The sequence below is a fragment of the Anarrhichthys ocellatus genome, unplaced genomic scaffold (genome assembly GCF_004355925.1).
Source record: "Anarrhichthys ocellatus isolate YVR2014 unplaced genomic scaffold, GSC_Weel_1.0 scaffold74, whole genome shotgun sequence".
Lineage (NCBI taxonomy): Eukaryota > Metazoa > Chordata > Actinopteri > Perciformes > Anarhichadidae > Anarrhichthys > Anarrhichthys ocellatus.
In genome coordinates this window covers 1,685,557-1,712,755 of record NW_022280104.1, presented here as the reverse complement: position 1 = coordinate 1,712,755, position 27,199 = coordinate 1,685,557, and the positions used below count along the sequence as shown (strand labels likewise).

Here is a 27,199-nt window from a genome sequence, read left to right as displayed (position 1 = left end):
AGTTGAGTCCTGCATAACAGTAGTCTCCATAATATAAAGCAGTCTCATGCAAAGCTACAGCAGACAGTATTGATGTTGAGTAGCAGCTCTATCTGCCTCAGTGCTGTGATACTGAAGCGTTGGCCACGCCCCCTGCCTGACTAGAAGCACATGACCAGGCGTGTTTACACCTGCAGTGACAGAAAGACACGCAGCACCCACTCTGACTGTGTCACTGACAGGACAGCCTTTAGTTTAACCCGAGATAAGAAGCACTTTTGTCGTGAGGGGTAATTGTTTAGCGGACGCTCACAGGGACTCGGTAAGTATTAGCAAGGCTGTTGTTTTCCTCCAGTCTGTGACGTGAGGGCGCTGTCGGCTCTTCCGTAGCAGCAGCTGCTAGGTTAGCATGCTAACGTGTGTCAGACGGTTAGCTCGCTGCTGCTGCAGCATCACCACCCGAGCAGGTCTAAGCCAGATATTATATGACACCAACTAAAGAAAGGCATGACGCTTAGAGTTTACTCGGCTAACACTGCTCGTTGTGTTAGGATCAATGTCATCTTTATAGGGCGTCGTAATATTATAAAGTTACTACACCAGTTAGCTATCAGTTACTTGGTATTTGTTTTAGGGGTAGTGTGAGTAGCTGAAGAAGTGTGTTGAACAGGTAAGGTCAGCTAAAGCGTAGACAGCTGAAGAGACATTAAGCTACATTGTATTCAGATAGCTTTTGGTTGATGACAAAGTTGTCCTCTCAAAGTTGTTTTTCTTTATCGAAGCTGTGATCTCTCAGCTGTAACTCTCCTTCATCTGGTTTGTCTGGCAGGCAGCCTGTGCCCACCTGTACCCCAGGAGGGAAGCTACATCCTCGGCCACAGGCTCCAGGAAGCCAGCCCTCTTGCTGTCCACCATGGAAGCGACGGATGTTGAACGTGAGCTTCTTCTCTTTACTGCTCTTGACTTCTCATCTCTTCTCTCCTCTTCTCTGTCTGCCTCCATTCAGCTACAGTAATGAATGTGCTCTGTTAGACACATTGGTCTCAAACTTTGTTTAGCCATTTGTGTTTCTTCCGTCTCTCTCTTCTTTCTACATTTCACTTTTCCTGCTCAGACTTGTCTCCGTTCTGTCATGTGTTTCCCTCTAGAGGTGACCCTGGCTCTGCTAGATGCGGCCACTGATAAAGACTCGGAGGTCCAGGATCAGGTCAGAAAGTCTATGTTGACTCTGGGAAAACAGCAGCCAGACAGAGTGTTAGCCATGTGTCAGGACTACCTTCTGAAACACCCAAAGGTAAAACCCCAGAAAACAACTCTGTTACACTGTATGTCAACCAACTCTCAGAGTGTCAGCCTCAGGCCTGCTCTAATAAATCATACCAGAGTAACCTGGAACTAATTATCAGTGCACGCTCTTGTAGCTCTGGTCAAAAGGCCAGATAATCATGCCTGCTATACATGAGCATGCCAACACTACCATTTAACTCCTCTAACATGTAGTGCTTGTGTTACTATTGGTGTCAGTATCCCACTGTGCACACAGAGTGGAAGCTGCAGGGGAAGTCCCCCACGTTGAACAAAAAGCAGAATTGCAGCAAACACCAAAGAGTGGTACTAGATGATGGAAATGTTTGTGGTTTTGTTGCTAAGCCGTTAAATCTGGAAGAGCCCCTAGTGTTTGGTTTCACACATGTACAAGATGTAAATATTGCCATAAATAGCTGTTTATGCACTTATATTACAAAGAGACTCTGACTTTTGTTTTTTTAGTTTGTAAATGTTTTGTCAATTTAATTCCTTGAAATTGTACTGTTATTGAGATACAAAGTGACTCATGTTGCCTAATGCAGTCCTGCACTGCTAACATTTTACCTGCATGGGCCTAGAGAATACATAGAATAGGATCAGTCCTCCTGAAAAAAGTGTTGCTAATGTAGCTTGATGTTAAAGTGAAAACATCCCTCAAATTCAGTTCTTTGGCCATTATTTTACTTGCAACACATTTGCTCCTCAGAAATGTCCCCACAGAGCTCTGAATCAGCTTGTGTCTGTGTGATGCTGCAACATCTTATCACTCTGTATCGCCGCCTCTGACTTTGTGATTATCAGAAGATTGGGAAAAATCAACAACATACTGTAGTACAAATGATGTCCTTTTATATTGAATGTGCAGTGTCATATTTTATTTAACTTCTATTGAATATATCTTACTTGGCGGTGCCGTAATTAGTATTTCATTTTGTTTTAGATGTGCTTTTAACCGTTATTCCGTGTCTCTTTTCTTCTTCTTCTTTCCTCGTCCTCCTCTAGCTGGTCGTGAGCCACAGAGTTGTGATTCTTCAAACTATTGAGCTGGTTGTTGGCTGCAGGATAGAGGAGATCAGTTCCCCCAGAATAAAAAGTATCATCTCGCTGGCTTCAGATGAGATGACACGATCAAAAGTAAAACCTCAGATTTTAATCATTCATTTTTTGTTCATTTCGGGAGGCTGATGATAAATGATGTTCCTAACTTTGTTCTCTACGTCTTCCTGGTTCACTCAGGAGGTCATCCCTGATTGGCAGCAGGCGGCCAGTAATATTTTGGTTGCTGTGGGTAACAAGCACATCAATGACATCATGGAGGAAATACTAAGCAAGTTTCAGCCAGGGCTCCTACCTCACTTCTTTGTGGTCCAGACTCTGGCCAACCTTTCTGATTCCAACGGTAAGAGAATATTTACACCCACAGAGACAAAGAACGCACATATTCACCTTGTTAAGGCCATAAGGAAGAACACACACACACACACACACACACACACACACACAGGTATTCAGAGGTTGTTGAGAAAGACATAAACCTGTTAAACCTGTCCAAAAACGGCAATTCCGCCACTCACACTTGCTGCAGTTAGGGATGCCCAGAGCCACTGAACTGATCAAAACATTTTTATTTGATTAGTATTGGATATTTAAAGCCTGATTTATTTCTAATCCTATGTATGTTACACTCATTTAAAACTCTCTACCCTACTACTAAAGGATTAGGACGTAATGAACTGCAGGAGATGACATGAACAAATACATGGTTTCAATTAATGATAACCACTCTGACCCTGCAGCGAGAACAGAATTGCTCCGTTGCAGCCACATTTTGTACAGCATTCAGGACTCAATATGAGCGAATAGTTAATGAGTAAATGATAGTATATGACACTGATGTAGATCAGGGGCTAAGCAGCATCCTGGTCATTGTTTGTCTGATAACAGTAGCTGTCATTTGTGTTTTAATAACTGAGTCATTGACCAGTACAGAGATGCATTGAAATGATATTTCCCGTATTTTGATGCATAATGTGATTTTAACAAAAGATGGATTCCACCTGTGACTACGAAAATCTTCCTCCGTGCTTTTCTTTTAACGCTTATACATTATCTCTTACTCGGTACAGTATTACAGTGTATGTCTCCCTGCTTTACAGAGGAAGTGATAAAACAATAACGTCCCATTGATGCAGTATTGTTCTTTGTTCTCTAGTCTATGGCATGGTACCCTTCCTGAATGCTATTCTGGGCACCTTATTGCCAATGTTGAGCTTGGCCAAACAGGACAACATGAAGTGGGTCTTCGCCTCTGGTAAGAACCTCTCTACAGGCTTTTTAAAATTGTCATAACTGTTCAAATATATTAACCCCACTCCAAACCTCTTTAAACACTATTGCCAGGTACTCGCCTCCAAAAACATTAGCCTCCTTCCATTCACATATTCATGTATTTATTGTGTGAGAAAAGCTGAATGTAAATTGCAAAATTCAATAAAACTTCCTGAATTGTCAAAACAAGTTTTTAAGTTCACTTTAGGTGGTTTTTGCATTTGTCCAAAAACAGTTGATGCTTTACCGTTAAATGGATTATGGAAACGCCTTTGCCGAGTTAATTCTGACGTTGCGAACGTTTAACTAACATGACTGATCAGCTGTTTCCGCTGTTGCCGTCTTCTCGTATATACCCATATCGTGATGCTTGTCTTTGTCACCAGCCAGTATGAAACATTTATTGACAGATTTCAGCCTTTCATAGCCTACAGAGCAAATGTAGGACCAAACCACAGAGTTTATTCACTCAAAACCAGTTGATGGAAATGCAGCTTTTTCACGTATATTTTTTTTCCGACATTTTAAAAGTTAACATTTGCTTAACAATTGAATGGAAACATGGCCGTTGTTTTCGTCTCTCCTTAATTTCCCGTTCCCCTCTGTTTTGCTTGTCTTTCTCCAGCTCTGCGTCATTTCAGCGACAGTATCTTGGAGTACCTCGCCAACCTGGACAAGGCTCCAGATCCCACAGTGAGAAAGGACACATTTTCCACTGAAATCTTTGCTGCTTTTGACATCCTCTTCAATAACTGGTTACAAAGCAGGGAGTCTAAGGTAAGCTCACTGCAGGTCCATGTTGGGGGTTCAGCAAGATGGTTTGATGTACAGTGGACTATGCACCTTACAAAGTCATGTTCAAAAATAAGTAGTTGAGCTGAGGTAAGCCTAATGCTGAGCGTAGCGAGAACCAATGTCTTTTTTTCGTATGTGGCCACCGAGAGAAAAAGGCAGCCATATCTTTGCACTACAGATTAACACCAACAAATGTGATTAAGCTTTGCAGGTCATGACAACTACCAGAAAATCTTTTCCACCTGACCACACACTCACTCACCCACGAGCCTCAGGCATTGCAGCACCATACCTGTAAGGCCTTCATATTGTTGGCACACGGAGGTTACAAAGGCAGACTTTTTAGTTTAATTGTTTCCCAATTAAATTGTTCACATCTCATCCAGAATTATGAAGCTGTATTAAGTCCTAGTCTAACAATGTAACCACTGTACCCTCATGTTGCATTACAGAAAGCAGGGACCTTTTTTGACAACTGGAAAACAAATTATCTCAGAAGGTCATGCAGCGACGGAACATTTGGTTGAATAAAACATGTCTTGTTCTGTTGTCTATTCTTCCACCTGAAAGATGCATTAAGAATAGAGTACAGTCGTACAGTATAGAACTGTGATGAGATGGCCACGAACAACAATGACAAGGAATGACCACAAGCTGTATTGTCTTTTGACCAACATGATTATTTATTTATTTATTTATTTATTTATTTATTTATTTGTATGTATTATTATTATTTTGTATGACGTGTGTTCCCTTTTTATCCCTTCTCTATTTACACTCGTCTATTTGTTACAAGTATGAATCTCTGTAATCTAATGTCTTTCCTGTCTTTCTGTCTCTCTGTGTTCAGTTGAGGCTAACAGTGGCTGAGGCAGTGGGCTCTATGTGCCATCTGATGGCCAGCGATAAGCTGGAGGAGCAGATTCCTAAACTCATTCTGGCCATCTTGTCCCTGTACAAGAAAAACAATGAGCACTATCTCATCAGCAAGGTGTGTGTGTGCTGCAGCATGAGTGTGGTGGACCGTTTGTTATAGATTTCATTACATAGATAATTTGTGTTAGCAAACTGTAGACCATCACTCTCCCTCTAAACTGCCTCCTGGCTCTTAATGAATGAATCGCTTGTTTAACGTGCCTCAGCAGCGCTTGTGGTTACACACAGGTTCCCAGTCACAGTGTGTGTAAAATGCTGAATTATATGAGATTTCTCAGAGGTTCATTTTCTGTCTTTTTTTCTCCGCTCAGAGTCTGTCCCTAGTGCTCGATGCTTCTGTCAGCATGGGCAGTAGGGTGCTGGAGACACAACTGGACGGTCTACTCTTGGCACTGCATCAACAGGTACAGACATACATGTATGTCTGTATGTATGCATACATGCATGCATACATGTATACATACATACATGCATATTAAATTCAACACTGCAGCTGATGAGGCATGACACGGATGTTCCAAAAACTTTTCCCAGACATCTTAAAATGTCGAGACTATATCTATGAGTTTCTCAAGAGCCAAACTCGATGTTTAGTTTATTCAACCAGTGGCCAAGAGAAGGGCAGCCAACACTCCACCATCACAGAGCCATTGAGTGTCTGCTCGTAGTAGACGTAGGTCAGGAGCGTTTTTGCTCTCACTTTCTGGTTTGTTTCCATGTCAGAATGGTTAGTAAAAAAGAGCAGTAGGGGTGCCCAGTATCAGCGCTTGAGAAAACTGCATGCATAAAAGACTTACCAACACTACGACATCACATCAGCTTCAGCTGGATCTGTCTGATCTGACCACTGTCAGTTCCTGGTTCCCAACAGCACTTTCTATCACAAGACTAGGTTTCTGTCATACCAACTGTAATGCATGGTCATGGTGCCTTAGTTATTCCTGCTCAGTGACAGACCCCCCCCCCCCCCCCCGAAACCACAAATCTGTGGGCTGACTGGATTACTCCTTTCGCATCTTATATTCACTGCTATCTTTAAGACGTGTCACATGGCTGTCAGATAGTTGCTGTAGTTAGATGTTTTCATAACACTGTGACTCAGCTGACACTTGGCCCCATGCCTTGACTATTGCAACATTTTACCACAATGACTCTGCCAGCGGTATGTGTGTATGATCTGGATTGTCTGGTGGAGAGTGTTTCACCACAATGATAGAGCAGCAGTATCTGACAGTTACAGTTATCATTCCCATTACTTTGTTTGTTAACAATAAACTGTTGATAGAGTTGATAGCAGTTTGGCAGGTCCAAATTACGGTAGCTGCTTGCGAACGCAAGTTCTCACAATTTAAAAAGGTTGGCTTTGAAAATGGTGTTCCTTAACAAATGTCTCATTTCTTATATCCAGTTAGTCATAAACTGAGCCCAAGTAAGAGATTGTGTTTGTGTGAAACTTCTCACGTCTTACTTGCTTCCTACTGTATAAAAATAACATGTTTATTCAGCCGCTCCCTTGACGAACAAATAATAGTCACTGCAAACTTAGGTTACAATTTAAAACATGGCTGTCACAGAGAACAGTGTAACCTTTCCTCTCTCTCTCTCTCCCAGGTGTCTGCCCCTCTTGATTACAGTAACCCTCCTACCATCAAGAACCACAACGAGGTCCTGCGCTGCTTCAGCTTACTAGGTACAGCAGCTCTTCAGTTGGTGTTGGTGTTTAATGTGCTCTGTGTTGCCACTACATTAAATCCAGATCGTTGATTAAGAAAGTCTGTGGCGACCAAGTTCAGTGTGGGATAGTAGCTGAAAGTTGTCCAGAAGCCTTTCTATATGTTTTAGTTCTATGGAGTCACAAGACCAGTAATGAGATCATCCATTAGTGTGTGAGACTCTGTGTCCTCCACAACATAATCATATCAACTGTGACAGATGGTCTACTTCTCACCCATTCTCTCTTGTCTTGCTTCTCTTTCCTGCGTTTTGCCCTTGTTCTTGTGTTTCTGTGACAATTTAAGCATTTTACATTTTTTAAATTTCTTTCTCCTCTCCACTCCTTTCCCTCTAGCTAACTCCTTCCCCGACCGACTGGTCATGTTTGTTCTTCAGAAGTTAGAGAACAGTAATGAGCGAAACAGGATGGGCTCCCTGGCAGTGCTGCGTCACCTCATCAACTCTACCAGTGAGACAATACACAAACGCATGCATCCCCAACTCATCCCAAACACGCATGTCTGTTACTCCACAAGCATCAGAGATTGATTTATCATAGGTTCATAACTTATTAAATGTGCCCTGAATTATAGTGGGGTCATATAAACTACACAATCCTCCGTTATTTATCCGATAATCTTCTCTGTGTGTGTCTTAATGTGTTTTTTCAGCGGCCACAATGGAGAGTAAGAAGCTGCTGATTCTGGCCAGCATCAGACAACCAATGGCTGACCACAGCAACAAGGTAACATGCTTGGAGACACCCACGTGACTATTCCGCTTAATCACCAAAAAATTTATATATTTTCTCTTGTTTTATCAGTTAAGTTTGTCCTGAAGAAGTTGTGTTGTTCTGATAGTCATGATGTTGTGATGTCTCACACTCTGTGTCCCAGGTTAAGAAGCGTGTGGTCCAGGTGATCAGTGCGATGGCTCATCACGGATACCTGGAGCTGGAGGGAGGGGAGCTGCTGGTTCGATTCATCGTTCAACACTGTGCCTTACCTGACACGTATCAGGTACAACTTTTAAAAGTTCAAAAAGTGGATTTGTGTGGAAGTTATGTCTCAAAACCATTTTATTCATGCATGTATGCTCGTGTATATGTGGCTTGTGTGATTGTGGTAGCTTGAGTGGTAGTTTTAGTTACTTTATGTATCTTCCTGAAAGAGAATTACTGCTCGAGTAATTTAAACAATTTTCCTTCTTATGTTCAACAAAGCTAATCAACGACACAAAGTTTAAGAAAGCAATTAAGCCATCAAACACATGTGCATGAGGTCAATGGACGATATGTGACATAAACCACAACCAATGCGCTGTGTGATGCAACAGATGATGTTGTGCACAGGTGCTTCTTATCCGCTCAAGCTGAAGCCGGGGCTTGCAAATCAAGTTGTTCAGACTTCAAACCTTTTGCATGACAGAAGAACATCTGAGGGGATGGAATACGAAACATTTATTTTTGTGTCTCTGTGTCTCCAGCGAGGCCAGAGGCCCACAGATCCAGAGGAGGTGACTAACGAGGCACTGAGGACGATGTGTGACAACACTCTTCACCTCCTGACCACCACTGTTGGACGACTAGCAGATGTACGTAGACTATCTACTGTCTGGTCTGTTGGTGACTGAGCATATTTATCAAGCTTTAGTTTTATAACAAATTAGTTGGGATTAGAGTGAATTGTTGTTTGTGTGTTTAGAAACCTAACGTGTGTATGCTTCGTTGATTGCAGGTACTATGGCCAAAGCTGCTGTACTATCTGACCCCTTCACAGTTCAGCATTGCCACCACTCCTCTGTGTAAGAGTCTGATAGTGCTGGGCAACAAGAAGAAGAATAACCAGGAGCCCAGCTTCAACATAGACTTCACACAGGAAGGTAGGAGGAATATTTACTGACCAGGTGCATCTATGTGAAAGTTATCTGCCGTGTGTTCCATGTTGGATGCAAGTCACAAAATATCACAAATGAATTATTAACCATTTTAAAAGTTACCATTCTTATTGTTCTGTGTGATCCATTCCAAGCTAAATGTTTTCTTGTATCTCCTCCAGTCAATCTGCCCTCGCCTCAAATACTTATGCTCAGACTGCTGGTAAGTGAATCCAAGTCTATAACTCACGTTTCAAACTCTCTTTGCTCTTGTGTCTAGAGTTTAAAACAAAGGTTCACTGAACTGGCTGGAGAAACGGCTTGTTATTGTTGAATTGTAGTGTCAATTGTTCGTCTTGCCAAATAATCCTGCTAAGTCTGAGATCCCCTTTAATGCTTCAGCAACAATCTGTTACTTTATAATAACTATATTGACTTTTAGAGCTACTCTTACTGTTTATTCAACATAGAGGATGCATGAATGGAGTTGCACAGTAATCCCACTAAATGGTGCAGTTTACTTGCTTAAATAAGTAAAATGTATTCATAATTGATAACATCCTGACTGGTTTGTCTGCATGCGTTTATGCCCTGGTTTTCCTCTGTGTGTCCCAGGTGAATGCAGCGTTCCCGTTCAGTAGCAGAGGTCATGGAGCTCCGTCCCTCTCTCTCCTTCAAATCCTCAGCATCAACATCCACCCCAATACAGAGATACTGTGGGATATAGACATACCTCCTCTGCTTTCCATGCTAGAGGGTATGGAAATATAGTAAACAAATAAAGTAATAGTTTTGGAGGAAGCTCTGATTCCCTGTAGTGACACCAGAGACCACACTTAAGTCTGCACTACTTCCTTTTCATTCGTCATGTACTGTAGTTTTCCTCCTCTATAGTGTAGAGGTCTGACTGTGTGTTGTTGTTTCCAGAGTCAACAACAGAGAGCCTGGATAAGAAAGACTGGGATGAAAAGTTGCTGAAGGTGTGTTTGTCTTCTGTTTTTGGGAATATTATCTCATTCCAACATAATGTGTCAGTGTTTTGCATTTGAATAAAACCAAAATGTGAGGATAATGGACAGAAAGATTACTTCTTTTGAGCTCGTATTAGATTTCAGATATTATATAATTCCCATTTATTGTGCATTAATGGTTTAGTTGTCCGTGTTGATGTTGGAAATATTGAATTGTCATTCTAAACAAGATGAAATTGTCTCCAGCTCTTGTCTAAAACCCTGGCTACTATTGAGGATGACAAGTGGGTGGGTCAGTTGGCAGCTGAGGCAACAAGATACCTCTCCACGTATAACAACGCCTTAGAAGAGAAAGTAAGTGCTTTCAACAGCTTTTCCACCCACAAGTCAGGAGCGAACCGATTGCTTTGTTGTAGTTACCAACGTTAGTCCAGTGACATTAAATGATGGACATAGTTTTGTGGTTCGTCGAGTTGCTAAACCCACGCAGAAAGCCTAATTTAGAGCTTCAGGTTGGTCATAATTTGTGTTTAAAAGAGGTCATCATCCGTTGAGGCACATGACTTCCTTAAACAGAGCCATGCCTCCTCATTACTCCGTGTATTTGTACACAGTGAGGTGAACAGTTCAACTCACCCCCCTCAAAGGGTGAAGTGTAGATATGTTACGCTTTTTATTTAACAATAGTATGTCAACATCTTGACAAAGGTTCAGAAGTGGTTGTAAATTTGGATAGTCAAGTTGTTATTTTCATGACACCCTGACATGATCTTATAACTATTGACAAGGAAGACTGTACTTAGTACAGTTGAGTACATATGGTGAATAATATAATGAGCCTTTTTCACTCTCTCTCTAGAGTTTCCTGTATCGATGTATAGGAGTGACTCTACAACAGTGTTTCAACAAGGAGCTGGTTAAAAAACAGCTGCAGGAAATCCTCCTCGCGGCACGACACAATGATGCTGTCGAAAGAGAGGTAACGATAGATGTCATGTGATGATTTCTCTGGTTTTGTGGTTTTCAAAACTAAACGGAAAACATCTTCTCAATGATTGGCTGGATTGTTTCACACCTGGACAAGTTAACGATCTCACTTGTCGTGTCTGTCACCTGTATCTATCAGGGAGTTGCAATTGGTGTTGGTCTGTGTGCCAACAGCCACCTGGAGGGAACTCTGGCCAAGCTGGAAGAGTTCAGCAAGTCAGACGCCTTCAAGAAGTCACCAAGCATCTTCAACCTTCTCAAGGTACTTGGAACTTTTATTAGGTTTTGGGTTACTATTGATGGTAAAGGAACGTACGTCATCTTTCTTCATCTCGCCTTCCTTTCCTCTCCTCAGGAACGTAATGATGTTGAGGTAGAGAAGGTGAAAAGCACTCTAATCTTGTGTTATGGTCAAGTGGCTTTGAACGCACCTCCAGAAAAGATACTGACCCGCATTGATCAAGACATCCTTCGCTGCATCAGTAAACACTTCAATACCAAGGTAATGTAAATAATAGGGTCACATGGCTTTGTTATTAAAGAGGGAATTTCAGTCAAATATTTTGCGTTCAGAGAAAAAAATTACACTGACGATGACAAACAACTGTAGCAGGTTGTACTAAAAGCGATGTTTATTGAAAGGAACAGGGCTGATTGTCATGAAAACACATTTCAGTTGGAGTTACAATAGTTTTCTATATTCCAACTGGATCTGTTGTATTGCACCATGTATGATGTCAGCCCACTCAGTGCTCATCTATGGTTGCTAGTAGGCAAATCTATACAATCAATACAGATTTCTTGCTACATGTGCGTTTCCCAACGTTGCAGTGAAATGGACCCTCAGACGTTGGTGTGAAACGTGGCCACATTGAAGTCAGCACTGACCCTTGTACTTTGTGTGTTTGTGACATGGATTGAGAGTAAATGGTGGAAATGTTGTGGTAAACATGTTGCGTCACACCTATTGGGATTTGTCCTTCTTGGCTGAGTCAGCATTATATTAACCTGAAGTCCTGTTTTTGTGGCAGTGCAATGTCCAGCAAATGTAGAAAGAGAGGCACAAACAGGTGGGAGGTTCTTCGCACTAATGGACGTCTCAGAACTGTTTCTAGTGTGGGGATTTTAACAGCGCAAACGGAGAGTAACTATAACAAAATAATGCTTAAAATATGAATAAAATACTTTAATTTGACACAGTACAACCAGTAGATGTCTTTAAAGTTGCATAAAAGAATGACGTTAAATGTGGTTAACATGAACACTGGAAAAGCAGTCTGCATTTATCTACACATTAAAATAGCGGTTTGCTTTCCACAGCTGCTTTATGCTGAAGCCAAATCTGTTCTTCAGGTCAATAAATCCCTGCAGCCGTCTGAAGGCAGCAGGACACACGTGTGGGTCAATCTGCAGATTTGAGAAATACTATTACACACAGCCGTCTACTGTGCTCACCTTAATTAGATTACATGTAAATAACTCCAGAATGACACAAAATATCCACACACACACACACATCAGTCTGGTCAGTTATAACTCGATGTTAACGTAAGATGTTGGATTACAGCGGCTCACATCCTGGTCATGTTTTATACTTTAAATGCATTTTGATTCAAATGCTGCTCACACTTTAAGATATGATCCAAAATAGCATGTGTGCTTGGAGACGCACACGCAGTGCGCTTCAACACCTATTGCTCTGTGTTTGTCGATGCGCTTGTATGAGAACAATAGTGCCTAGAAACTTGCAGGTAAGGCTGCTGTATTTGTATGTGCACTCATGATGATATCACCTCTATTTCATGCAGGTTCTGGGGATTAAAGTAGAGACAAAGGTATTGTCACAGGAATACAGGGGCCTTCTCTCTCAGTTTTCTTTGTTTTACTTTGCTCGTGAACTTTTCCTGCCTTTCATCTTTCTTCCTCTTCTGCACACATTGTGGTGATACTGTCACTAAAACCTTTACTGAAACTCTTCAAGCCAAGAAAACAAAGCTTCATACAATAACCGTACAGTAACCATCATTAACATACCAACAAGGCCAACTGGGGTCATAGTTAGTGCTGTTGTGCAGAAAATGATCAGTTGGGAGCAATATTGATCGGAAAACACAGACCAACACTAACGCTTCAAGTTGACTATCGCTGTCCTCATTGTACTAAAATGCTCCACCTCTGTGAAATGTAGCTTTACACCAGTTTCTGTGGTCCGCTTGAATTGAGTCCTTTACAAACGATTCCAGCCAATCTTCACCAAGTATCAAAGTGTCTTTTACAGTGTTTGATGGTGGATTATCACTCTACTGCAGGAATGTAAAAGCAGTGACATGGTTACTAGATGGGGTTTCCAACCTTGGATCTAAAGTGCTTTTTGTTTTTCATAGCAGCCACGATTCCACAAAAGCCTCGTGTTGTTTTCTTCTGGCCATGGCTGAACCCAAATATAATGCAAATAATTTTCAAAATGTCCTTTTTAAATGGCATGCATTACTAGCAACATGTATTTTGCTCTTTTTAATAAGGCTGGTTTACAACAATGTTCAAGTGAACATAGTAAAGTATCATCCCTTTAAGATCCGTCTTCATACGATCTAAACACGATGTTGCCTCCTTCATTCTTTCTTCTCTCCGTTGCTTAATGGTGGATTGTTCTTTTGAATTCTCACAAATGACCCACGCTGAGTGTAAAAGGGCTTCTGTTATTTCTTGCTAACTCTTTTAACAGCTCTTCTGTCACTCCTTAGAGCAGAGCCTGCAGGTGGTGTGCCGTTCAACCGATCTCTAATCTCTAATCGCACAACTCTGATTTTAGACATCTCTCCATCCAATAGGCATGTAGGATCAATCAGCAATGTCGCTATTGGATTGATTCCATTGATTGATGGACTGAGTGGATTGATTGCTTCATTGTGATACCGCTGGAATGATTTTGGTTTGTGTTTGCTTCCACCAATCGCTTGTAGAGTTGCATCTGCTGAGCCGGTGCTGCAGTTGGCCTTGTTTGCATTCCTGACAATTTGGAAAATGCAATTATCTAATTGTCTTCATATTTAGAGCCTACTTCTCCTCCTGACCTGAATCTCATGATCTGTGTATGCCCTCTCATTTATCCTGTTTGTCCGTCTTGTGCATCTTGTGTTGTGTGTGTGTGTGTGTGTGTGTGTGTGTTTGTGTGTGTGTGTGTGTGTGTGTGTGTGTGTGTGTGTGTGAGTGTGTGTCTTCCCCTCGTTTCAGGACCTGACTATGAAACTCAGTTTGATCCAGAGCATTGGGCTCATAGCCAGAGCCATCAGTGAGTGTGTGAAGAAACAAGGCTACGTCTTCTCTCGCAAACAGGAGCTTGTTACTGTTATGCTGGTCAGTAGTCTGTCGTTTCAGTTTGTTAAAACGAGTCATAAATGTTTAATTGCCGTTAAAACAACAATGTTTTCATTTTCTGTTCTGTCTTCTTGCTGTTTTGTCTGCGCTGGTCAGGATTTTATCAAGGCAGAGCCAGCTGATTCGTTGAGGACTCCAGTGCGCCATCTTGTGATGACCACCTTTGCCGACCTAATGTATCCTTCAGCTTCAGTGGCTACGTTCATCACAGGCACCTGTGGTATCCCTGCATTCTTGCACTGGAGGTTCTGTCATTTCCGAGTGTTATTTTTTCTTTGACCTTTAGTGCTTCAGGCCTCTGGACCCTGCGCTGAGTGAGAATGACAACTTTGACTTGCTAAAGGTTTGTGTGAACAGTGTGTTCTCTCTGCCACCCGAGACACACACGCCAGAGAAAATGAAAGAAGAGGAGATGCTGGACCCCAAGCAGAGAAAGGTGACGTAAATCAGACCGAGATGTGTTCACAGTATACTTCACCAATGTGTTGTATATTTGTCTTGTGTCATTTTAACGCTGACAGCTGTTGTGCAACATTTGTCAAAGGCTGTCATGTTGTCAAACTAACGTGTCCTGGTAAATATGTACAGGCATTGTACAAAGACACGTTGGCTGCACTGCAGGAGCTGCTGAAAAGTGTTCTGGCCAAGGATCCCACTCCTGATGGCCTGCAGAGTGTCTTCAAGGTGAAGCTTGGTGTTTCAGATTAATCAGCTCTTTAGCTTAAGTATTATTAGGTCCCAGTACTGTTTGTATCTCCACATTATTCTGTTTTCTAATTGTGCATTTGAAAAAGCAACAGCTGAGGATACAAGTGGTGGCAGCCCTTGTCGTCACATGTCAGCATATTGCTGAACAATAGCAAATCCTCATTACTAATTTCTTGGAAATTTCCAACATCCTTAACTCTATAGCTTAAAATAAATGTATTTAGGTTTTGAGTTACTTCTGGGGCTACATTAGTATAAAGACTTTTTCACGTGTGTCTCTCCTCCTTTATTCATTTGACTCGTTTTTCAGCTGTCTAATTGAAAAATAACAACTGGCTTCAGTGAACTGTCGTGCATCGAGAAGGAGCTGTGTTACGCTGCAACACTGTGCAGTCTGACACAATGTATGTTATTATTATGTGCAGCACATTGAATCGTGGTTGAGCTCCAGACAGGACCACGAGAGAGAGAGAGCTGTCACAGCTACTGCTCACATGCTGGCTTTCTACCTGGATAACCTGACTGTCAAGGTACACACACACACTCAAATGTATATCTGCATGTCTTGTTTGTTTTATTTCTGACAACTTAACTATCCCGGACACACCCCAGATCTTAGTTTTCATAATGGGTGAATTGTAACTCATTCAAATCTAAATGCTCCAAAGTATGACGCGTATTCAGCCATTGAAGGTCACTAAAGTATCCCGTCAGTGCGGATGCTATTTTGTCTTCACTTCATGTTAAAACCGACATTTTGTGCCTTTCCTTTCTTTCTGTAGAACATGGTGACTTTCCACAACCTTGGAGCTCTGCTGGGTCGACTGTCTCCACGATGTTCCGACCCTCACCCTGCCGTACGCACGGCTGCCGTGGACTGTATCTACTCTCTGCTTTACATTCAGCTGCGCTATGAAGGTGCAGAGACACGGAGCCCTGACCTTTCACCTTTGTCATTTTATTTGCAGTCACTTAATAATTGTTAAAATGGTGGTTAATATATTTCTCACTCGACCTAAATAGTCCAGCTTTGACCTAAAATGTTGAAGTTTTTTTGTAACGCTTGCTGTTTTGACTCTTTGTGTGTAGGTTTCTCCCTAGATTATAAGGATGACGGTGTGGATAGTCTGTTGCCCCTTAAAGACCGGTTAGATAACCCTGACCATTCAGTTCTATATAAGACCTGCTCCGACCTCACCAAGGTACACTTTGTACCACTCAGCAAGTCTGTCTTCAAAAATATATTACCTGTACTGCTTCCTTTCTGTTTCCTTGCCCAGATAGATTATTGTGCCCTTTAGTGATGGCACTCAGTGACAAACCGTTCAGTTGTTTTGCTTTTATTCTGCTAAACTCGGTCCACCTTAATATAGTCGTACAAACATTGTTACCTCTTTTCTTTATGTTCATGTCAAATTAGTATGAGCAGTCGTAACCCATACAGTGAAACCGTTCTATTGCGTCTATTCCTGCATGTGTCAGGTGATGAGTAAGCGTCTGCCTCAGGAGCAGCTGACGACGTTGGTGTTCATGTTGTTTGAAGGGCTGGTCGACAGTCAGGCAAACTGCTGCAGAGCCTCATCTGTCATCCTAAATACTCTGCTGAAGAACAGAGGAGGAGGACTACAAGAGCTGGTAGCAAACACACACACACACACACATTTACTTGGACTCTCACACAGCCCTTTGTTGCATCTGCTGATTAATTCAGTTATTTCTCACACACACACACACACACACACACATATATACTTGGACTCTCACACAGCCCTTTGTTGCATCTGCTGATTAATTCAGTTATTTCACACACACACACACACACACACACACACACACACACACACACACACACACACATATCTGGAATACCAAACACAGTGCTTGTTTGTATGTTAGGTCCCAGAGATGCTGGAGGTGATACATGTGCGTCTGCAGAACATCACAGAGGAGCAGGTATGAACACACATCAGTGTGACAATATTCAGCAAAGATATTCATTTTTTTAATAGCTTTTTTTGTTATTCTAATACTGTTTTGAATAACCGACTCACCCTTGTGTGGGGTATTTTGCAATAATGATCTGCTCATTGTTTAATTATATCTGAACCATCTATGAGCTATACCCGCTTAACATGTAATTGAGTTGCTCTGTAAGACCTGTTTGTTCCTGTACCTGTGTTTAGGTGAGAGTGGCGGTGGGACAGACCGTACTAATCCTGGCTTCTCAGCATCTACAGGCTGTTATCAATGCACTAGTTAACCAACCACTCCCTTATGACAGGTATAGTCGCAAAGCCTATAATTATATTTACTACCTAACACATTAAACTCAGTAACCATGTTCTTTAGATTGTGAGTTGCTCATTTTGTGTCTTTCGCAGGACAAATAATTTCACTTGGAGTCAAGTGTTTGTGTTTTCAATGAAAGACGCTTGAGTTTTTGACTTTTTCTGTCTCTCTGGCCAGCTGGACCAGTGAGATGTGGATGGCCCTGGGAGCAGACCCCATTGTAGCCAATCAGATCATTGAGATGGTGATTGAGAAGCTTCTCATCATGGTGCCCTACGTAGACCAGAGGGAGTCAATGATGAGAGGAGGGACCAAAAAGGTGGCCACCAGTCAGCCGCTAGCTGTAAGTCACAGACCCTCTCAGACATGTCGCTAAATACATCACACGTGTATTAAGTTCTAGATAAAGATTATGGATTATATTCATGCATGAGTCCTTTTATTTCAACTCAATTCACAGAATTCTGTTTTTCTATTTGCAGATGACATGTGGTCTCAAAGAGCTGTTGATGAACGGCCACACTCAGGAGCCGGCAGTCAGCCTGTTTCCTCAGCTCTTCTCCTGTCTCACTGTCAGACTGGGAGCAAGTGTCGGGGTTTCTGCACCGAAGGACAACAACACTAAACAAACTGCCTCCATCCATGTAGCAGGGTGGGCATCTTCTTGAACTAGTAACTATTAAAATCTAGTTCTAAAGTCGGTTAGTTTCAGGTGGAGCTAACATTTTGGTGTCCTCCTTTGCGTGATTCAGGGTCGCAGCCGATGCTCTGCGGATCTTGTTGGCACGGGCCCAGTTAGATGAGGTGATTAAAAGACTGGATGAAGATAACGCCTGGGACGCTATGAAGGAAGCAAATACACACATTGCTGGAGTTACACTACTGGCAAGGTACGTACACACTCGCTAAGTTGGATGGGTCGAGTTTGAGATCTCAATCAGAAATTCACTACAGATAAATGCTGGATCAACGGATTTCTGCCAAGCTGCTCATCAATACTGTTGTGATAAAAGTGACTTGTATATTCAAAGGTATTAGAAACTAAATGTGTGATGCTCAATGCATTTATCCATTTGATAAAAGAATATGTTAGGGACATGAGGACATGCCTGTACATTTCCTCTACTGCATTCCGCTCTTGTTTCTCTTTCTCTCATAAAGAAAATATGTGTCTAAATAATGAATTCCCCCTTTTATATAAAGCCTGTTTAAATGTTAGTATGTTTGTCTTGTGTGTAGGGCAATGTCTAAGCATGCTGGTCCCAGGTTGCCCTCCATCGTGGAGTGTCTGTGTCCCTCCTTGAACAACATCTACGAGTGCCAGAGAATCACCGTCACTGCTTTCTTCTCTGAGGTGATACACCATGAAATATTGCGTCATACTTATTTAAGATGATAATATCAAATCGGCTTTCATTGACCAACCGATGAAGAACATGAATAACCCGTCGTCTCTCTCTTTTACTGACTCCAGCTCTTAAACCATCATGTGGTGACGGAGTTGATGTTGATGGATGTGTTGATGAACAACATGATGGAGAGGATATCTGATCCCTGTTGCACTCTCCGCATGCTGGCTGTTCGGGGGCTGGGCAATATCGCCGGGGGATCACCTGAAAAGGTACACGAGCACATGCTCCGCTGTTGGATCAGGGTTGGATGAGTTTTCCGTGCGTCCTCTTTTCCTACTCTCACTTCCTTCTCCCACCAGGTGAACAAATATGCCAAGGAGCTGCTGGCAGCCATGAGTTCAGGCATGGAGGAGAAAGACGATCCAGGTCAGTAGACATGATTGATTGCAGTGATTCCTAAAGCTTACAGTCTAGTGATTTGGGTTTAACTTCCATCATGTTTATCGTACTACGTGTTTCAGCCTCTCGTCCTGGATTGGTTGTTTTTTGTATAAATGCTCTTTTTTTGTTTCCTGCAGGTAAGCTGATTACCCTCGAAGCCATGTCAGGTCTTTCCAAAGTTCTCCTCTATCTGGACCAGAAGAACGTCCACTTATTGGTGGTCTATATCTTCATGAAGATCAAACCATTCCTGGAAAGTGTAAGTTTCCTTTAAATCTTTCAACATGTTTTGTGATGTTATATATTGTGACGATTATTTTCAGAGTAATCAAAAGTATCTAAAGTTGTGTGTTTTATATTTTGTGTCTTTTTAATTATTCAGAGCTGAGGTTTGTTAGTCCGTTGAGGCTAGAAGGTGAAGTTGTTTCCCCACACACAGAGACGCATGTAACGCTAACAGTACTGTTCTGGCTCTGTGCTCAACCAGGACAACGATGAGATCCGCTGTGCTTCCATCCATCTCATGGGGAACCTGTCCAAGTTTGGCTCAGGAGAGCCAGTGTTCAAAGACCAGATCCACAATGTCCTGGTCAGCCTGCTGTTACATCTGGTTGACCCAAACCCACAGGTGGTCAAGGTAAGTAGGAAAAGTGCATTCATGTCAGGGTTATTATCATTAATAGAACTGGGACAAAAGTAAGTTATATAACTACTGTATTGTTTCATACTAATGTGGATCTTGTTTTCTCATCTGTCCAGGCGTGTAAGTATTCAATGCGAGTGTGTGCTCCGGTCGTGGGATCAGAGCAGATCACAACCATGTTTCAGAACCACCTTCACGATGAGAAGAGTTTGCACTATGGAGAGTTTATCAATGACCTCACCAAGTACCTGGTGAGACACACACACACACACACACACACACACACACAGTCAAACATAAGCATGGCTGAATAAGATGAACTCTGTAACGTCTTAAAAAGTATGAAATGTATTCAGAAGTTTCTTTGTGAAATGAGTTTGACTTTTTTCATGAAGGTTGAGAAACAATGTTACAGAAACCTGAGCAAGAATATCCAAAGTAGTTGTACATTTACTGTCTTTAACACAAAGTGAATTTAAGGATCAACCTCACAGATTATTTGCAAAGTCAGAATAGATGATAGTGGTGAATTACATTAGAAGTGCTTATTCGTGTTTGACGTTCAGTGCATGTTTTGTGGTTCATAGATTCAGGACTTTCCAGGCATGCTGAACTTTTATCACATATCAGTCATCCAGTTCTTCAAGAGCAACTGGGCTGAGGTCAGAGCAGGAGCGGCCATGTTTATAGGTATGACTGCAAAATGAACATTTCTGTCGTTGAACCTGAGTGGATGTGTGGGTCAGAAACGGTGTGTTCCTGTTGTATATGACGTGACCTGATCATAAGGTTTGTGTGTTTCAGGGTTTCTGCTGGGGAATCTTCAAGACGAGCATTTCTCCCACCTCAACATGGGCACCATCACTAAAGGTGATTCACTGCACAACCTTCTCTTTCTTCAGACATGTAAACTCATTCTGTTGTATTGACTGTGTGTGTGTGTGTGTATATGTGTATGTGTGTATGTGTGTATGTGTGTGTGTGTGTGTGTGTGTGTGTGTGTGTGTCCCCCCAGGTTTGGTGATGCTTCTCCAAGATCCAGATCCTGTGGTGAGAATGAAGGCTGCTGAAGCCATGGGACGTTTCCACTGACAAAGACAAAGAGCTACAAACAAATCTTAGTCACCACTATGTAAGAAAAAAAAATACAAGGAATATTTAGGATTTGGCCCACTATTAAATGTACAAATACTATAACGTATTCAAATAACTACAACCTTCATTAAAACCAAAAACGGGGACCAAAGCGGGAACAAATGCGGAGCCAGAAGCCAAACTGTCAGATTTACTGATGTAACGAAATCATACAAAATGAACACTGATACTTATTCATAGGCACACATGCGCATATATTTAGCAGTTAGCAGCTTTGCTAAGCTTGTTTTGACACTTTACTATGGTACTTGTAAGGAAGTGTTGATTCTTGTAATACTTCAGTGACCAAAGACTGTGTTGCTCCGTACAGATCGACGTTGTCTGCAGTGTTTAGCGTTCTGTCGGTGACAGTACCAGAGGTATACTTCTGCTCTGTCAACATGTACCATGCGCCTAGAAGTTTCTAGTGCAACAGTTAAAAACACTTGAGTAAAATGTTTTTTTAGAATAAATATAGTTTCTTCAAATATTATCTGAAAAATATAATAGAAATGCACATTTAAAGTGCATGACAACAAATCCACATGACTCTGGCTGGTTGCTGGCGTGTGTGCGTGTGTCGTCATACCAGCATTTCATGATAGTGTTGTGGATGTTTGTTTCAGTTATACTCTCTTTCAGAGATTTCAGAGATAGTTCCAATAAAGAGGGCTTGGTTTTTGTGTTTAAAGACCCTCCCTCAGAGTGTGTGTGTGTGTGTGAGTGAGTGAAGGATGTAATTGAAAGAAAACGGGATGGTTACGATCTCATCGCAGTGTCCAGTAGTCGAGATCATCTAGCTGACTTTGTTAAATCAGCCAGCAATAAACAGACGGTAACCACTTTTACTTTTTACTTCAATAACCAATCTGTAACAGCAGGACTTGTGCTCATTTATGATTTGTGCTTGCAAGTGTCCACGCAGCCAAAGTGACGTCACACCATCAGACACGGCCCTTTGCGGGGGACCTGTGTGGCAGGAGAAAATTGAACATTTTGAGGTGCTTTAAAAATGTTGGTTAGCCTAGAGGAGAAACCCGCACAGAGTTTTAAAGATCCAAATGTTTCCTTTCCGTGCGACCGTCCTTGTGAAAGAACAACCCAGGCTTAATAGTCCTGTTTTTGGAGCAGGACAGTAGCTTAACATGTGAACTGGCTTGTTCAGAACAGAGTTAAGACAGTGAAGCAAACTACTCTTTTGAACCCCATTAACATGTTGGTACCAAACTCCCCTCCGTTTCTAAGCCGTGATGATGATGCTGTTTATAAATCACAACCAGCACTACAACTAAATGTCCACACTGGACACTTCCTGGTGTAACAATAATTCCTTTGGTCCACCTCAGGCGGCTGCTTTGACCACTTCCTGTTTAATCTGCACACTGTTTATGATTCAATTTCACATTACAGGTCACATGAGTGTTCAGCCATGTTGTGCAGGAATGTTAATTACCACCAGAAGTTTTCCAGACATCTTGTGGCAGCCATCATAAATACACACACCAGCCAAATGACTGATCAGGATCATTTTAAAGTGGGGAGTATTTCTGTGAGACCTAACTGAGAAGTCTGAACCAGCCAGTTCCAGCCAGTAAAACCATTAGTCACCAGTGTTGTTAGGCAGAGCAGACCAGTGTAGCCATGCTGAAAACAATTTGTGCCAAATGTTCATTGATGACATGTATTATAATAGCACCATAGAGATGCTGTAAATGATTTCTTCTCTCTCACTTTGAATGCTGTTAATGTTGTTTCCAGGTCGTTATCGCATTACATCTTTGAGTTTGTACAGTTTTAGACCACAGTTGTAGGTTTGCAGACCTCTTACTGTCGTGTAAATATGTGTGTGAATGTGTATCATGTCTGTGCACGTAACTTTAACTTTTATGTCTCCAAATTAATTCACTCAAATGCCAACAAAGAAGGATGCAAAATAATCTATTGTGCATCTTCATTTAAATACATTTGGTGACAGATCATGTCCAGAGTCAGGTGAAAGCAATAATTGTTTGTTTCTAGAATAAATGAATATATGTATGTTTGCCTTAAATATTTCTGTCATGTAGTCCCTGATTTAAGAACCAAAAGGCAAACAAGTAGCTGAACCTTTTTTTATTAAATCTTCATTTTTCTTCACCAGACTCAAACGTTTTTTAGTTTTTGCCCTTAGATAACTGAAAAAGATGCTTTATATCATTTTTTCGGTTATTTCAAGTGGAACAGAAGAGTAAACGTTCCCCATAATGAGTTATTCGTGGGTAGGAAGAACGATTTAAAACCCCATTCATACTGTAGATTTATTAATTAAATGTAAAAGTCTGCTATCGGTTGTATTGGATGTTCTACAAACAGGGACTCGTGGCTTCTAACACTATGGTTTGGTTTAAGGTGAATGGCAAATAGTAATTATTAATGTTGAGTTTTAAAAACTGTTATTAACTTTATTCTACTGATATGATTTTTTTTTCCCATGTCATCTACTTGTTTTTCTTTTGTGTTTTTATTATGTTTGTTGCTGTTAATGAATGTCGCTGTATGTTTGACACATGGCTACATGTTTGAATGTGTGCATGTCACTTCTCATGTGTCGGTGGACCAGAAGACAGAGTGGATGATTGCAATCAATGTATTTAAAATAAAGAAATAAAAACATCCATTAAAAGTATTGATGATTTCTTTGGTTTTTCTAAAATTGCATATGTCTGACGTGAGTGTACTTCTCTCTGTATCCATATGAGCGCAGTAAAGAGCAAGGTATTGTGATCAGACCATTTCAATTCATGTCACAATAGATTAGACAACTTAGTTTAAACACACGGGTTTAACAATTAGTCAAACAACGCTCTCATCCTGTAAATGCAGCATATTTCCATCACTGATTTATATCTGTGTGTGTGTGTGTGTGTGTATATATATATATATATGTGTATATGTATGTATATGTATATATACACTTTATATCCCTTGGGTCGTCCGCATGCTTTTTGATCAAATGCATCATCGATGTTAATGTTTTAGTGTATTAAAAAGTGTGCTAAAGCATTCGTGATTTGTGAATTTATTTTGCGACCAGCTGTGCACCATGTTGTTCATATGGTCTCATATTGGAGCAGTTGGTCTGACCCATCTGAAGCTAGAACGGGGAGTTTTACAGAGACTGAATTTGCGATTGTTCTCTCTCTGTTCGTGTGCTTTAGCAGCAGCAGAGTAAATATGAGCCACTTGAGCTCTAGTATGAGAGCTTACTGACAGACGGTCGGTAAACACAACTATTGTGTGTTTCAGACGGGAGGATGACAACCCATTAACAACGGACATCATTCTTCGTGCTGTATATTGTGTGTTGCTGTGGGTCCCTACAGTCTGTTGTATCCTATCTCCGGATGTAGCGTGACATTTGTTTTTCATAAATTAGTACACCACCTTGCGACTGAATTGTTCTGATGCAGAAATTAAAAAAGAAGTACTAAAAATGTGTGATTCTGTCAGTGGTGCAAAGGTCTACATTTACTCAAGTAGCCTACTTCACTACAAATTCAAGGTACTTGTACTTTGATTTAATATTTAAATTTGAATGCAACATTCTTCTTCTACCCACTACATCTCAGAGACAAATTTTAAAATGTGTTAATTGTTACTTTTTAAGATTACAAGTTGTATATTATAATGCCTGTCCAGCGAAAACCTTGTGTCCAATTTTGGTGAATTTGAATGTTTCTGAGAGACTGATCAGGTTTTTGTTTATGTGCTGAGAAAACTCTTCTACTTCTTAAGCTAGATAAACTATTTAAAAAGTTGTTTGTTTTTACTTATAATGGAGTATTTTTTACAGTGTGGTATTTGTACTTTTAGTCAAGTAAATTATCTGAATACAGCTCCCATCTTTTGCTTCTTGTGTATGTATTTAGTAATATAGTCTCTTTGTTTAATGGAGCTTGAGAGCACAGTTAATCTCCTGTCTGTGAACCGGTCTGATGATACACTCAGTGGGTGAAGGGGTTTTTAAGAGGTGAAGAGAAAGTGAAATGTGTGTTTTCTGTGGGGACATTATGCAGCGGGACGTGTGAAGGCAGTTGAGTTTTATTCATAAGTCAATATAGTATTTTATTCATTCCAAGCCAGAGTAATTGATGAATCAAGACCCGTCTTTGCTGCACTTTGAACACATAAAACCCTATTTTTCATCAAAAAATTATATACACATACACTTATATTGCTCATGTCTATACAAACAGATTTACATTAGATATATGACCATCTATTTTCTGTTGTGTTTGCAAACTAAAAGCTTTATTTTATTATTATTACAACAGGGTGTATTCAGTTTTTCCTGTGTGTTCAGTGATACAGAGAATCCCTCACTTTCACTTGATGTTCCCAACAAAGATGGCTGATATTAACCTTTTAAAATTTATATAACAAATTTAAATTCAAGATGTGTTTCAGAGTCACTTCTAAAACAGGATTATACCAATTTAAATGTATACCCTGTTCAGGACACTGGCTCATTATTCCACGTGCTAATTCTGGGAAAGCCTGATCTTTGTAAACAGACACCATTGATAATGTCCTGGCTTTCATGTAGTCGAGGATGCCCTGGTGAATTACGCCAAATGCTCATGTGGAAGGACACCCGCAGACAGACATGGCAGCCGCAGTCAGAGGATGCACGAAATGCTTGGGATCAGCCCACCAACTGTGCCCTCGAAACATAATAACATCATAATCCCAAACAAAGGCATTTTCATTTCTTGCTGACATCAGAGGGGAATTGAGCTTTATTTTGACTTTTGTTGAATCTGAAAGTTAGAAGATATAATGTATCACAGAGACTTTAACCTTAAGAGTGCATACATACACGATCTTTCAAAAAAAGAACAACACCACTCCTCTTTTCATATCTGCAGTACTTTCTGCCTCCGAGGTCTATAATGCAATGACAGGGCGACTTCCAAGCATCTCATATACAGCAGACAACACCTTGTGCTTTCTCGGACGTGTCTTGTGCTTTTCACACTGCACATTTTGAGCCCAGGGTTACCGTCAGCAGGCAGGGTAGGGGGTGAACATTTGGGGCTGTTTAAAGCAACTTTTGTTCCAATTCTTCCTGACTCCATTCTGGTACTGTGATGTAATGATGTATCACGCTGTTTTTCGTTAGAGATGGTATGATATGAATAGACTCGGTCCAATGTAAAGGCATTCGATACATTCCTAATCGTCAGTAGAATGAGACCCTTTAAATAGCTTTGAGTGACATGGATTCGTAAGACAGTGAGAATAGGGCTGGAATTTATATTCAAAGGAAAATGTTCTGCTTGATAGTCCGTTTTTTTGTCTCATACTGTTGCTCCGTGTGACGTGCCCTTCCATTACAATGATCACTCCCAGTTTATTTTGACAGAGGTACTCATCTCCTCCTGTTTAAGTGATGTCTTCTAAAGCTACCGCCTCTCCGTTTCTGCATTACTGAGTCTTTGTAAGAACAAAACCATTTATTTGTGAGCTGTTTTTAATGATTTATGTTTTCAATTGGAACAAAAGGGCTGGACAGCCTCATATAAGGTAGAGAAGTCAGAAAATATCGGGAGATGAACTAACGCACTGTTGGTTTTTATTTCATTTTTCAAAGGATTTCCTGACAACAACAACAATGTAGAATATTGTCAGCATTATCTAACATTTGAATACAACTCTGACGTAGTGTGAGTAGCGGTTTGGCAAGTGCTCTTTACTTCAGCATGGAGAATGAGGGTCCACAGATTGCAGGATATGCCCCCCCCCCTCCCATTTATATATTATGATGCTAAACTCACTCTGGGGTCCAGTCAAGTCAGCCCTTGGTTACAGTAAGTGCAGTGTGAAAAGGGCTCATTATTTTTTGTGGGCTTTTTATTGGCAGTGATAAGGGTTGTAACTCAGGTTTCAGCGAAAGCAAGCCATGCCTTTAGGAGGCGTATTCATACTCTTCTGCGCTGCGTCTACCAAAGTCCATCCAGCCTTGGTAGTCTCTGTCCTTTATCCTGTGGCCGGGGGCCAGACCGCTGGCTCTGCTGGTGAGGGAGGATCTGGTCTCGTAGGGGGAGCCTTGAGGAGACAGAGACACACCCGTCACTCTTCCTGAAACTGATGATGTGGGCACATTTTACAACCTATACTGACTGAGCGCTATAATGAAATATAGAACTCTGAATGAGGGGTTGAAGTAACTCATGCCGACTTGTTTTGTCTTTGTGTGTTTCAGTGAGACCAGTGAGCTCAGCAGGCCTCCCAGTCACACCGTGTGAGAGAGAGAGAGAGAGAGAGAGAGAGCAGAGAGGGAGGACAGGAGGCAGGGAGACGGGTGGAGGAGGAGGTATGGA

At 41.3% G+C, this 27,199-nt stretch overlaps 2 protein-coding genes across 3 annotated transcripts in view; one reads left to right on the top strand and one right to left on the bottom strand.

The window, feature by feature from the left end:
* The first annotated feature begins 163 nt into the window (after positions 1–163).
* Positions 164–23,502, top strand: mroh1 (maestro heat-like repeat family member 1). 2 transcript variants are annotated; one of them, XM_031873769.1, is made up of 45 exons: positions 164–301; positions 809–914; positions 1,128–1,273; positions 2,290–2,421; positions 2,524–2,686; positions 3,500–3,598; positions 4,241–4,392; positions 5,261–5,401; positions 5,658–5,750; positions 6,958–7,036; positions 7,415–7,528; positions 7,731–7,804; positions 7,956–8,078; positions 8,545–8,652; positions 8,796–8,940; positions 9,117–9,157; positions 9,550–9,691; positions 9,862–9,914; positions 10,152–10,259; positions 10,765–10,884; positions 11,032–11,154; positions 11,248–11,394; positions 12,701–12,727; positions 14,127–14,249; positions 14,367–14,446; positions 14,565–14,706; positions 14,859–14,954; positions 15,404–15,508; positions 15,761–15,896; positions 16,068–16,180; positions 16,461–16,613; positions 16,875–16,931; positions 17,162–17,259; positions 17,445–17,610; positions 17,750–17,919; positions 18,020–18,157; positions 18,507–18,621; positions 18,742–18,888; positions 18,979–19,045; positions 19,198–19,319; positions 19,548–19,697; positions 19,820–19,954; positions 20,291–20,393; positions 20,508–20,573; positions 20,719–23,502. In XM_031873769.1, exons 2-45 carry the CDS (start codon positions 893–895, stop codon positions 20,793–20,795), a joined length of 4,911 nt encoding a protein of 1,636 aa, XP_031729629.1. In that variant the 5' UTR covers positions 164–301; positions 809–892; the 3' UTR covers positions 20,796–23,502. The 2 variants fall into 2 exon arrangements, with proteins under 2 accessions (XP_031729629.1, XP_031729630.1); XM_031873770.1 differs by lacking the exon at positions 12,701–12,727.
* A 1,596-nt stretch (positions 23,503–25,098) lies between these two features.
* The window catches only part of LOC116397882 (cholecystokinin-like), a 5,489-nt gene continuing 3,388 nt past the window's right edge, over positions 25,099–27,199 (bottom strand). The window contains exon 4 of the mRNA XM_031873778.1: positions 25,099–26,924. Coding sequence (XP_031729638.1) covers positions 26,785–26,924 — 140 coding nt within the window. The 3' untranslated portion in view covers positions 25,099–26,784. The remainder of the gene's footprint in view (positions 26,925–27,199) is intronic.